This window comes from Pieris rapae, chromosome 4, assembly GCF_905147795.1.
Source record: "Pieris rapae chromosome 4, ilPieRapa1.1, whole genome shotgun sequence".
Classification (NCBI taxonomy): domain Eukaryota; kingdom Metazoa; phylum Arthropoda; class Insecta; order Lepidoptera; family Pieridae; genus Pieris; species Pieris rapae.
This window is the reverse complement of record NC_059512.1, coordinates 8,199,680-8,213,774: the sequence shown is the minus strand read 5'-3', so window position 1 is coordinate 8,213,774 and position 14,095 is coordinate 8,199,680. Positions and strand designations below refer to the sequence as shown.

Below are 14,095 nucleotides of genomic sequence, written 5' to 3'. Positions count from 1 at the left end.
CATTCCGTCCGTGCTCACCAAAAAACGGTAAAGTATTTTTTTAATAATTTAATTGTAAAATTGTGAAATAATAAAATCATTTGATTCGATAAAGACGTTTTTTAATACAAAAGGTAAAATATATATTTTGTTTATATTCAATAATTTTATAGTTAAAAATTCAATTATTACATGCCTTAATATATTATACAAATATAACATTGTTTAATAAGGTTAAAAACTTATCAGTTCCAAAATCTCAGTGAATATTCGGAATCGTAGCAGATTGTAGCATACCGTAGCCAGTACGGTCGCATCGGCGTAGCAGAGTGGACGCGTGTGCTACAACGCGGTTCACGCCTGAAAATCTGAAACTACGTGTAATATTATTTCTAATAGTTGTGTATATAAAATGTGCTGTGATTAGTGAGATTTTTTGTGCTCACAATCTCAGGTAATTGTGATCGTAAAGTGCTCGTTTTATGTTGAAACTACTTAAAATGTTTATTTCGTTTCGAAAAACGGTACTCACATCTTAATGGTCTGTTAAGTTTAAGTCGGCTGATTGTCTTCCTTGATTATATTGCCCGTTCGTACTCAGCACACAGTATATATTAATTAACATAACAGCATTGTGTTGGGTGAATGATAACATGATAGATAAAGAAGAACAAAAGGTTTAATGAATTATATATTCAGACGTTGTATTGTAGCTATTTAAATTTTGAAAATGCTCACCTCATACAATTATTTATCACAAACGGAAATTCTTATACTCCATTATAATATGTTTTTACTTTAATAAAATATACTTTCAGAATACTATAATTAGATTCATAGTTCATTTCCCAAATACAATAAAATTTTCATAATTATTTTGGTCATTGTACTATATTAATAGTGATATCGGTGTTTTAGGTGTAAAATATTATTTTTGTTTCAAAATTGTACTGCAGTATTCATGCGGCTTACTCTCTAAGTCTTGTGGACTCCTGTTATTTTTTGTTATATAATCAAGTATTTATAATTAAACAAAGGAATTATAATCCCTGTATAACATGGCGTATTCATCTTGCAAAATATTTTCATATTTGAAAGTCTTAAAAAATATAAAATAGCGACGTTATAATATCAGTAAAATCTCAAATTAATAACAATTCATTCATTTTTAGTCAATTAAAACAATTTAATAACAATTTAAATTGGTAAATAAACTAAAACACAACAAATTTGGTCCTCAAGATAAGATATCAATTTAAACTAATTATTGTAATATACAAAAGAAAATTACATATATTTAAGTAACTTTTTATACAATATTATTGTTTTACTAAATATTAATGATTAAGAGATTTGGTTTCTTACATTTTTATACTTCACAAAAATATACGTTAGTTATAATTTTCTTACCCTACATAGGCAATAAAAATTAAAAATTAATTAAAATTATAACAAATTTAAAATCTTTGATCCCTGTGGCAGTGTACCTTTAAAGGTTAACCGACATTGCCTTGCTGTATTGCTGTACATATTCGTTGAGCGAAGAAAACACCAGCTTTGGGATTACCGGTACTATCTACCAAACGGCAACTTAAATCTATAATTAGCGCCTGTACACTTGAACCCCACGACCCAAGAGTCTACTCCAAGGGAAACAATTTGTTAATTTCTCTTTTATTATATCGTAAGGATCTTCTTCATATATTTTAAAACAACACTATTGTTTTGTAATATTGAATGGCAATTGATATTTAAAAAAATGTATATATTGGATTTTAATTTCTAATCTTCTTTTAATTACACAATGAGAGGGTACTTATCATGAAAATTATTACAATTTTTACATATAATTATAATTTTAAAAATAATAATAATTATATTACAATTTGTTGCGTCAGCGCTAAGTCAGATAGGAATCATTTCTATTTATAAGCAAGTAGATGGTTCGGTTACCCTATCTGAAATGCATCGTAATTTTTTTTGTCAATTACCAGTAAACATAATTTTACTTTCAGAGACCGATGAAATATTATATGCGGATATATAAAAATCTCTGAACTATACAATGTTTAGTACTGCACTCAAAAGCACTAGGCTTAAAACAATCATACTATGTACTTTACTCGAATAAATTCACACATTATTTATACATCCGGTATTCTGAATATATTGTACGTGAAAAATATACGCTGCAAAGTTTTGATGTATTATCTGGTGCAGCATTCAGGGTGCACTGCATCAGTATTCTTCCTTGTGCTAATGTTTGTTTGAGTGCATATTAAATTCTCGTTTTAGAATTTTATGTTATAACGTTCAACCTTTCAGCTTTTATTTTAAAATCATTCTTTTATAGTAGATATACATTTGTGATCCATTATCATTGAAGCATGTTTATACGTTTCTCTATTTGTAAGTTAATGTCACAAATTTATCAAATTTATATTTGTACTAGCTGCCCCCGCGAATTTCGTTCCTCCTTCGTTTCACAAAATAAATTTAATGTATACTTTAGCCTCAATAACACGTGGTAATCATGATATTAAATTGTATTTAATGACACCTTTGTCGGTTTACCATTGCAGTGCCATCTAATGATTATTTACTCAATCTAGTCGAAAAGTATCGACATCAGTTAGAATCTTTTGGGAGTTAACAAATAATTGTGGACCAAACTGCTCACGTTGTACCCAAATTTAAAATCAGTCAAGTAGTTTTGGAGTTCATCGTGGACAAACATCGTGACTGGAGATTTATATATATTAACATTGATAAATCTAAATTTGAATTGCATTTCATTTATTTTAATAAAGTAATAAATTCTTTATTCTTACCTTACATATTTATATACAGTTTTATAAAACCTACTTTACATATTTAATAAAATAAATCTATTTCCAATATACATCTTTACACTATATATATTCAGCGTAATATAGCTTGATTTTCAAGGCATATATTCACATTAAACAAAAATTCATCATAATATCCTAACAATCTTAACTATATTATTAATTAGTGTAATAGAAATTTATCAGTTGTGCTTCACATACATGTGTTTATTAATTAGGCGTAAAAAGCGTAAAAGCCGTAAACGGATTGGTTAAGCGAAAATTTCAGCCTAAATTCCGTTTGTAATAAAAAGAATTACGTCATACGCACACATTGGTGTTATAACTTAATATTCCTTTGAAACTGGCCTCAATTCTTATAAAACCTTTTAGAGATTAGTAGGACGGAAAACCTATACCCTGGAGTCGTAAACCTGCAAGTGACTCGGTACTAGGTTTTGCATGCAAGGCATAATGTAATTAAACACTGGTTCAAACACCTGTAATAAAGTTTTTATACATTGCACATTGATAGTGAATTAATATCTATATATACGGAAGTATGGGGCAGATTTTTTAAAGATAGTTTTTACGCTAGCTAAGTCAAAACTATCAATGCAACATTTTAGATATTTTTTTAATAGTAATATTGAAACATGAACAGCCGTGTAGAGTTACACATTTCAATTCAACTCAAAGTCATTTATTCATTTAGGTATCTTAATGTACACTTATGAACGTCAAAAAAGATATATATATTAAAAGCTTCTAATTTTAAAAGTAAATAGTAATTGAAACCATTTACATTATATTATTACAGTTCACAATTGACTTAATTGGAAGCAATATAAATCAGTTATTAATTGATCAGCCAGTCAATTACATCTAAATTGTACCGTGCTTTGGACATATTTTTAAAGCCGATATTGACCATTTCACAAAATTATATGTTTTATTTCTTTTCTTTTCAACTAATTATGAAAAATGTTTTATCTTAAAACGATGCTCGCTCTTTGCGTAGGCGAAACAAAGCCGTAAAATATACAAATATCGTTTTACTGACAGAGAGATTTAGTGTTTTGTAATGTTTAATTCAATATCCAAGATTTGAAGGCGTTGTTTATAGAAAGATCGCTTAGACACATCAACAGCAGAGGAATATGACTAAAAAGAGCAATACGATAAGATATAGAAATCCATTCGTTTTTGATAAACATATTTCATACTCAACCTCGAATTTTTGCTTAGATTGTGATTTTAAACTGGAACTAATCTGATATGCTGACCATGCAATGCACGGTTGTATTTTTTTTCGTAATTTTTTGCGTATGTATATTTGCCCATACGGCGAACAAATACGTTGTAAGTGTAATATGTCCAAAAATGTATACAGTCCACAACTCTTAGTTCAAATATAATGTCATACGATTCGCACGTCTTAATATTGCAATTTATTCATTTTAAGACCCTCAATCTATTAACAAACAATTCCCAACTATAATTCCTTATCATATGGTCCTTCGAGATATCTCAGGCACAGAATGATTACCCACTTTAAATGATATGTATAGAAAATTATAAACAACATAACATGATTGTTAAAAGTCAATATTTAACAAAATAATCTGTTAAAATTGATAAATTTCTTATCTTGATACAAGAAAGGTTTTTACCCACAATTGCTTTATCATCACATTTGTGCTTCATTTTGAAACAATACACGAACTTAGTTAAATTTGTGAGCTCGAAAATAGTCCTTAATCACACTGCATAAGAGTTAGTTTACGATGACTATAATTTGTACTCCAGCTTATTCAATTAGGGTCGGCGTTATTACGAGGATCTCAGCAAGGTCAATTTGATTTCTTTCTCCAAAATCTTCAGCAATCTTCTTTAATCTTTATATTAAATTTAGTTTGCGGCTGAGAAGTTTTTCAAGTCCTTATTATTATAGCTCTGAAGTTATACAATGGACATGCTTGTACAAAACTCGAAGAGAACTTTCTAAGCCTTTCTCAACGTCACAAGTCTGTACTTTAAGGAAAAAATTGGGTTTTTTCATATTATTTATGCTATGTATAATAATTTAGAACTGGTTGACTCATATCAGAAAGTAATCTATTTAATTGCACATAGTCTGAGTTAACATAGATAGCATCATTTATAATTTACTATAAAAAGGTTTTATGTTTTTTGTTTTGTTTATATGTGATACTTATGTTCTGAGTTAATTTTTCAATATATTGCCTTAGTGTTTAGCTACCGTAAGAACATGAATTAATGAATTAATTTCTATTCATTTGCTAGCTTATAAATGTAATTTCCTGATTTAAAAATGATTGTGCACGTTTTGTTAATACACGATACACTAGTATAAATTGATATTATGTAACGTCTAAAGCCCCAATAGTTGTTTTCGGTATTTTGCCGTTTTCTACACTACCCACGTATTCCATCATCATCCGTTTGAACCCACACTTGTGCAGATTGTGCACTTTGCATTGTAAGGGGAAAAATTGTGAAGATACAAGAAAGTCTAAAATGTAAAAATTGTCACTCTGTAGCTGATAAAACTACTTGCATAAAAAATAACACTCAGAAAAACACAACAAAATGACCCTCAGACATGTTACGGTAAAGAAAATCTCCTACATTTGTACAATTCTAACCTATAAAGAAGAAAATACAAGGTTTTATCGGAAATAAAGTTCTATTCATTGCATTTCTAGTACAAACAAAACCGCTAGATGCATAACATGAACTCGTTAAGGAAAACCGCTCTAGAATGTAAAGTACTTTGTTAAATCGTTTGTCGTTCTTCAATAGGCTTCCTTAACCGATATAATTGAACTAACTATTGCTTGTATCGACGAAAATAACCATTTGTGAAGTACTCAGCCGGCATTGGTCATATGTATAAATTGTTAATTAACGTTAGCGGTATTATTGGTATTATTTCACACCATGAAACTTTGTGGAACCAGCTGCCCACTGCTTTATTTCCGAACCAATTTGACTTAGGGTCCTTCAAGAAAAAACGTACCAATTTTACATGTATGTTAATGTTTGTGATTCAATAAAATACTTTTTTACTTTACTTTAATTCTTAAAAGGCCGCCGGCAACGCACTCTCGAGCCCTCTTGCATTGAGAGTGTCCATGGGCGGCGGTATCACTTAACATTAGGTGAAACTCTTGCCCGTTTGCCCCCTGTTCTATAAAAAAAACAATAGTTTTGTCAATACGTCAATACATTACAGCTCTAATTGCTTAGTGATTTTTATTTATTTTTCTTCTCTAACTATGCATGTTTCTGCTTTAGTTTGATACTAAATACGCACACAGATTGTTTCACGAGTTTATCATACAAATATTTACCCTTGCTATTAGACTACTTATATACGATTTGTCATATTGTTTGACAATAATTATGTAAAAGTACTAATTTTGTATAGAAATATTTGATCCGTGATTGCGAGAGTCAGAGAGTTGAAAGGAAGGTGAAAGGAAAAGAGACATGACTCGCACATCAAACGTTCGTTGTTTGTCATTGGTCGAACACAATTGTTTTGTGTCGCATTCCTGTGATTGGTCTAGAAAAGCTTTGATCGTTCGCTATACGTTGTGTATGATACACAGAATGCAGAACAATATCAGTTATCTTCCATACCAAGCATTTTTAAATAAGGAATATAATTATGTTTCCTAAGCGTATACATGAGGTACGATACGATATTTGTATTTAAATTGTTTATTCATGAAGGTTGTATAATGTTTCTAGGTTAATTTATTAAAATGCTATCTTGAATATTATATAATTCTATGGTACTAATTTAGTTTGTTGGCTTTTTGCTGTATACGTTGCAAATGTTTAACTCAATACAAACAATTGATTTATTGTTTCTAAAGTTATCTATAACTAAAAATAAATACCTCCTAACTATTCAATTTCATACAAACACAAGGATAAAATATAAAATTTTACATATTTCGGAGAGTAATGTTAGCCTAGTGGAGCATGCGACTCTTTGCTGAGGTCTTGATCACCGGCTGTGCACCAATGGACTCTCCTTCTTTTCTTTCTTTAATATTCACCCAAATGGTGAAGGAAAACATCGCTTCACCATTTGGCTTAGATCCAAATTTAATAACTGACTTAGATCCAAAAAGTCGATGGCGTGTGTCAGGCACAGGAGGCTAATCACCTACTAATTATCTACTTAGATTGACAATCATAAAACAGATACAGAAATCTAACCAGACTAAAAAAGATTCTAGCGATTTATTTTATTTTATATATTATTTGGAAGATTTAATTGTATTATAATGACATCAATATTTTTGATTAGTAAAGCCCTATAATATTATTTTATTGCTTTTAAGTTACATTATCTTAGCAAAGCCAATGTAATCCAAGGTTCAAACGCTTCAAAGATCAAATCAGGGACAAAAAATCGTTCGCGTCACTCGAATTACATTTGCATCGATCAGACCGAAATCGTCCTAAGAATATAAATAGTTGGAATAGTTTGTACGAATCTGACTCAGCTGATCGGATCTTGTGATAAAAAGTAAATTATTACCCAATGTTGACCGGTTCGACAACACAGGGCATCGTTTGAAACCATACGTTTTTGTTCGAGATACATGCTATTTATACTTATATTATAATACAAGGAGCTTTTAGTATGAATGCGATTACTGTAACGATTTCTTTACTACACTTAAGTATAGTGGCATAAAAACGATTTACAAGTAATAGAATATAAATCAAAACTTAAACTTAATATACTACGGACAACCTATCTAACGAATAATATAACAAAAACGGAAAAGGACAAATCAAAAAAAAAAAAAAAACAAAGAAATAAAATAAATGCAAAACCATCATTAACGACCGGATTAGAGATTCCTGATTACTGTTAGATGGTATTTTTGTTAATAGAAAGTGGTTTTGTTACCGCTACATAACATCACGCTACGAATAAATCACGTCCGTTTAACCACAAACCACATTGTTTTATAATATTATAATCCTATTGTATTCAAACTATGAACTAAAATATAACATCATACTTCTTAAACGGCAATATTGTTACTTTTAGAGTACTCTATTGTAATGTCTATGATGTATTTTAACTAAACAAAATCCGCTGTGGTAACTAACATATATATTTGACCAACAAATCACCCTTTGTAATTTTTTGTGTTTGTACTATAAAACATGAAAATCACACTTTAATATTTACTTGTCAAAAGTTGATTTGTTTGTCCCATAAAAGTTCTTATTCTTTCGATTATACTATTTATAAAATAAATTTCTACAAGGGTTTAACATCGTAATTATTTTTTTTTTTTTTTAGTAACACTTCGTTACACTAACATCATAAATATCGCATTACTTTCGAGTGATCTGTTCCAGGCAACCACTGTGAAGAAAAAAATGTATAAAATTAGATAAGTTATAACAAAATTAAACGTGCAAAAATACAAATTACATATTGTTATTAAGGCTTTATGCAGTTTACACATGAACCAATATAAGATTAGATCTCTCTCACGTCATTTAGTAGTTAGAACGAAACTTAGGGTTACATATACAGATACTTCTTTGTATAGATATAAATTTAAAGGATCGAGATAAGATTATCTACATGTAATGTTAATATGTAATGTATTCGCAATAAACCCTTTAAAAATTAATAATCTTTAAATATACAATACAACAAAGGAACAAAATAAAAATATGAAACCAAGAAAATGTAATTATATACCATCTCTCTATTCTTCACTTTTAAGTGGAGAATTGCCTGTCTTGATCGCAATTGGATTTGAAGTATAAAATTATTCTAAGGGTTGATTACAAAATAAACAGAACTAAAGTATTGAATTAAAGGAAATAAAATTGTTAGCCTGTTATAATTCCAACTTTGGTGTCAAAAGATTTTTACCGATATAACTTACCGAAATCTCGCCGATACGTGTCAGGCACAAATAACTGGTCCCCTACCTGTCTATAGTAATCAAAGGTAAAAAGCAATGTTGTAGTATCATTTGTAATATTATTATAAATAAATTGAATAATTTTATATTTCTAACCCAAGTATTAACTAAAATTAAGCATTAAATTATAAAACCCTCAAAATCAGAACAATTGAAAACCTTCTCATTTTCAGAAAACCACAAAAACAACCTAAAAATATGTATTTGTAAATTATTACGACTACATCTTATTAAAATATTTCAATTCTTGGACAAAACTCTTTCTTCGAATGGCAATAGGCAATAGGCATTCTAATATAAACACAATATGTTCACATCTCTAATTATTATTTATTTGTTATTTAGTTTTGCTCGTATATATTTTTGTTTACATTTATTTTCACTTCAATACAGCTGAAAAGGTATAAAATTACAAGTTTAATAGTTGATCTATAAGATAATTAATCAAAATTACGCAAAGATATAAAAGACACAAAATGTAAACATTGGGAACCATTCTTTCGAAAAACGAACGTTTAAAGACGAAAGTAATAGTTTGTCTTTTCCGAGCATTTTGTTTTCTCGACAATGGCAATCCTAGAGCTCAGTTAAACAATACGTCATCATTCATTTCTTATAAGAAAAGAAAATGAGCCAGCCCCACCTGAACGCTACGCCATTGCTACGGCGTAGACACGAACGTTGAGATAAAAAAGGCGGCAAAAACGCTTGCGCCTAATGTCGGTATTAGAACTAGGGTTGGCTAACTTTTATCATTGTTATATTTTTATGTTTTAACATCCTGTTTTTTTGGTAACTATTGTGTCAAGTTTCAATCGTTTCTTTCCTTTTAATAGTAAATTTGTCTCCGCAGTCATTTAAAGTATCTTATATTTATTTTAATAGAAAAATATTTGTTAAAATGTTAATAAAATTAAGGCGTTTGTGACAAGATTCTAGAATATATTTCTATTAAATATGCATTATCCATTTGACAAGTAATACATTTCCGGTTAGTTAAAATGCAGTATTTTTTGGAAGCAGCAACCCTAAATAAGAGACTAAGATAAACGATTCACTCTAGTTTCCCCTTTTGATAACGAAACACGGAAACAATACGCTCATATTCGGTTGCTAAAATTCAGATCGCGATTCGGCAAAATTTTGGTTCTTTCAGAATCACTGTTGCAGAACTTTACTGCAGCGTCCATTTTGGCATCACGTACTTATACTGTATGTATCGTACGAGGCTTTCAAAATTGTTTATCGGGATAATTTTTGAGACATGTATGTAGCTTCCAGGCCTATAAAAATATGTCACACACAGATTTTTTAAGTAAATTGTATTTACAAAGCTAATTATCACCAAATAGATCTAAGCTTCGCTAAAAAATAGGTTATATCATAATAATTTATATTTAAGTTATATCATAAGAGCAGTGTTGGCCTAGTAGCTTCAGCGTGCGACTTTCATGTCGGAGGTTCGATCACCGGCTGTGCACCAATGGACTTTTTTTCTATGTGCGCATTTAACATTTGCTCGAACGGTGAAGGAAAACATCGTGAGAAAACCGACATTTCTTAGACCCAAAAAGTCGACGACGTGTGTCAGGCACTACAGGCTGATCACCTACTTGTCTATTAGATGGAAAAATGATAAATGAATGAAACAGATTCAGAAATCTGACGCCAAGACCTAAAGAGGTTGTAGCGCCACCGATTTATTTTTATCATTTCTATTTTATTATAAATCTTCCTTTATATTTTAGTACATTGAAATATAATATTATATAACTTTGACAATCTTGTTAATCCCTTTTATTCTTTAATTAAAATCTTTCGACGGATTCTAAGTTTTAATTATTAAAATATAACTTCAAAACAGCGGCCAATATAAATACAATTATCTTTTGCTTAGGAAGTTTCGAGGACTTTATTGGATACGTCTGAATAAATTAATAGTTAGTAAACTGTTATTAAACTAAATGTTTTAAATGGGTTAAACCTTTTATCACGTATAAACTGATTGTACATTTTTTAATAATAATTTTTAATATGAACTTTCCACTTGAGACAAACAAAAAGGTACATGCTCTTGTCATCTAATGTTCCGTTTCATACCATTTTGAACGTTACTTGGAAATGATTATGGTTTTGTTTGTCATGTATAATCGTCGCAACTTTAACCCTTGAACACAAATATTTAAATATACCTTTTATATATGTTTAATATTTGTTAGATGTATTATATAATTTAAATTTCAATAGTGGTAATTCAGCATTACCTTGATGGAAGTCTGCCACAGTTCGCTTCCTCTCCGAAAAGATATTTCTTCTGAAAATCGACTCCCGGTAGATACACATAACTTTTGAAATGAATATCCTCCCTCAAAGGCCGGCAACGCACTAACTAAAATGGATGGAATGCGCGTTTCGGGTGTCCCTTATGCTTATTTACCCACCTATCGTATAAAGAAAATTATATTGGAACGTAACCAAGTTTTAGTTCCTAATTCCGACAAAAGAGGTCATCTTAATATTTTTTTGTAGGATAAGTTGTACTTATTTTGTCTAAGAATAAATTATATTCACCAAATATTGCTTTTATGACAAGATTCACGAATATTCTAACAATATATAGGCATTGTATTTATCACCATCAAATCTTTTCAAAGGTTAATATTTTAATATAAAACTATATTCACTAGCATTTCGCAGCAATCAACTATCATTATACAATATCAATTATTTGTTTATAACGTAATTTCAATATCTACCAGTGCAGGCAACATACTAACCTACATTGGAGAGGAAAATTGTAAAATACAATGGACTGTATCGGGCAATCGTTTGTGATAAGTCTCATTTTGTGCTGGTTCGCCCCACTCATTTGTTTTTGCTGTTTTCTCGTTTTCCTTATGAACTGCGGGGTGTTTGTTGAGTTTTTGTATTCCCCTTTGGAATGTTACAATTGCAGGAATCAATCGTTTGATATTACAGAATAATAGCTTTTACAGTGGAGATATTTCTATATAGAGTGTTTTAAAAGCTCATGGTTAATAAAATGAAGATAAACCTGCAGTCCTAATTTTTATTTAATTATTAATTTAAAAAAGTGTATTCGTATGAAGAAGAAAAGAATATTAAAGAAAGAAAGAAAGAACTTTAATAGACACAATATACAGGAATGTTTCGATTGAATATTTAGATTGCCCTAGGATTTCCTGTGTTGTGGGCAGCCAGTCTCTTCCTTTTCACATCTAAACAGTGTTGCTTAATTATTTCTACATAACACATACTATTTTTGTACCATACGAATATTTTCTGTATCAGTATAAGACAGCTTAACAAAATATTGTTTGAGTTTTTTAGTAAAAGTGTGTAATGTGATTTTTGTAATGTTAGTGATAATTTTGTTTTTAATGAAGTGGTTAAAGATGAAAGGGCCTCGGAAGGAGAAAAAGCGTTGAGCGAAAAATGTGCGATTTTTGGTTTGCTTATATATAGGTTTGCGTTTAGTTTGATTTTGTGTTGTGGGTATTCAAAGTGAAGAGTGTATATTATATATGTTTCAACAATTTTCCCCTCAATCAATGTAGGTTATCGCGTTGCATAGTACAATAGTTCGACGTAGAGTGTCCCTCACTTCCGGCCTCACGTTTACTCAAGTTCCGTTCGTAAAGGTGTTTTTAGCCTTCAACTTTGACATACACCGTGTGTTTTATGCCTTATTTTACTGTTTGTTCTGCAGAATGTGCATAATACAAGTCAGGTGCAGCTTATTTTATGGAAAAGCGAAGAATAAAAACTTTATTAAGCTCCTATTTTCGATACCAACTATTGTGTTGTAGTTAGCATTATATAGTAGTGTTGTATTAAAACCCTTGGAATTTTGGGATCAGATTTCTGCGTGTATTTTATTTATAATTTTTCTATAGGCAAACAAGTCAAAGTTTCGGCGGCTCCCCAGCGATCTTCTCCAAGCAAGCACTCTAAGGAAAAGTAATAAACTAAATAGTGCTAGCGCAAAAAGTGCAAAACTACATAATATACAATAACTTAGACAATCGACAAAACAATGCAATTAAAACATATTTAGGCAAAGAACACATGAAAAATATTTAAAAGAAATATTACTTGATATTTGAATTTACTTAAAGGTTAAAGATAAGTAGATATTCATCTTTAAGAAAACAACAGATACTTCGCCGCAAGGCTACACGGTTTTCAAAATTTTCTTGATTTTATTCATATGAAACTGGATAAAATAAAAAGTATACTTTATTGAGTAATTTACCATAGCTTTATATATATTATCTATAACATGATATGACATCAGATATCGAATAAGCTATTACTCTTTCCGGAATAGCATTTACATAGTTGCTATAAAACTAGTCGCTTAAAAGGCAATTAAAATAGAATTGTAGTTAGTGATTATAAACTATATTTACATAAGCAAACATCATGGAAATGTTTGTATAAAAAATAGCCTTTTTAGTTTGAATTCAAAAAAATCCAGTAACCAATATGATTAAATTCTTAATGAAGATTTATTCTCACTCGGTCATTTAACATTATCTTACGAATAATATATTAACAAATCCATCTAGCATGGATTTGTTAATTGTATAAACATGTTTACATGTAATAATTGTATACAGCTTATTTACTTATCATACTCCAACTTTAAACATAACCACACTCAGCCGACTTGAATATAACAAAGTGATTTGTAGTATTGACAGAACTTAGCCATAAATGAGATTAACAATTGTGATAATAAAAATGTGGCATAGATGATAATTGGTGATCAAAATGGCAATGGTGATATCTCAGACTACTAAGGCGGCAATTGGAGGATTTTTAGCTTTGATGATATTGGGGGCTGTACTCGTTGTTGGGGCAGCATTTGGATGGTTCGATCCAAAAAGGGAAGATGAGGACACGCCAGCGAAAATCAGCGCGCGACTTCAAGGGCGAACTTCATATGTCACACATCGAGCTGTAAGTATAATGTAGTTTAATAAATGGTTTACATTCGGAATAATTAAAATTTCCTGCCGTGTGTTATATATTTTCTACCTCTGTATATCATGCCCCAAAACGGTTAGGAGTTTGTGGTTAGATAACTTTGAAATAAAAATGTGTGTGCGAACAAATTATACATGTCAGAAGTGATACTTCTTTGTAAAAATCTGGGTTTACTGCACAAGACATTATGCGACAGAATTGCCATCTGAAGTTCTAATATGTAACTACTAAAGAAATATATCAACCAATAGCGAGTGTGTTTGTTTTCGCGTG

General features: G+C 30.2%; 1 protein-coding gene across 1 annotated transcript in view; it reads left to right on the top strand.

Annotated features, from left to right (window-relative positions):
* The first annotated feature begins 300 nt into the window (after positions 1-300).
* The window catches only part of LOC111003071 (collagen alpha-1(X) chain), a 49,326-nt gene continuing 35,531 nt past the window's right edge, over positions 301-14,095 (top strand). Inside the window, exons 1-2 of the mRNA XM_045628087.1 lie at positions 301-433; positions 13,528-13,795. Of these exons, the coding sequence (XP_045484043.1) occupies positions 13,607-13,795 (189 nt within the window). The 5' untranslated portion in view covers positions 301-433; positions 13,528-13,606. The remainder of the gene's footprint in view (positions 434-13,527; positions 13,796-14,095) is intronic.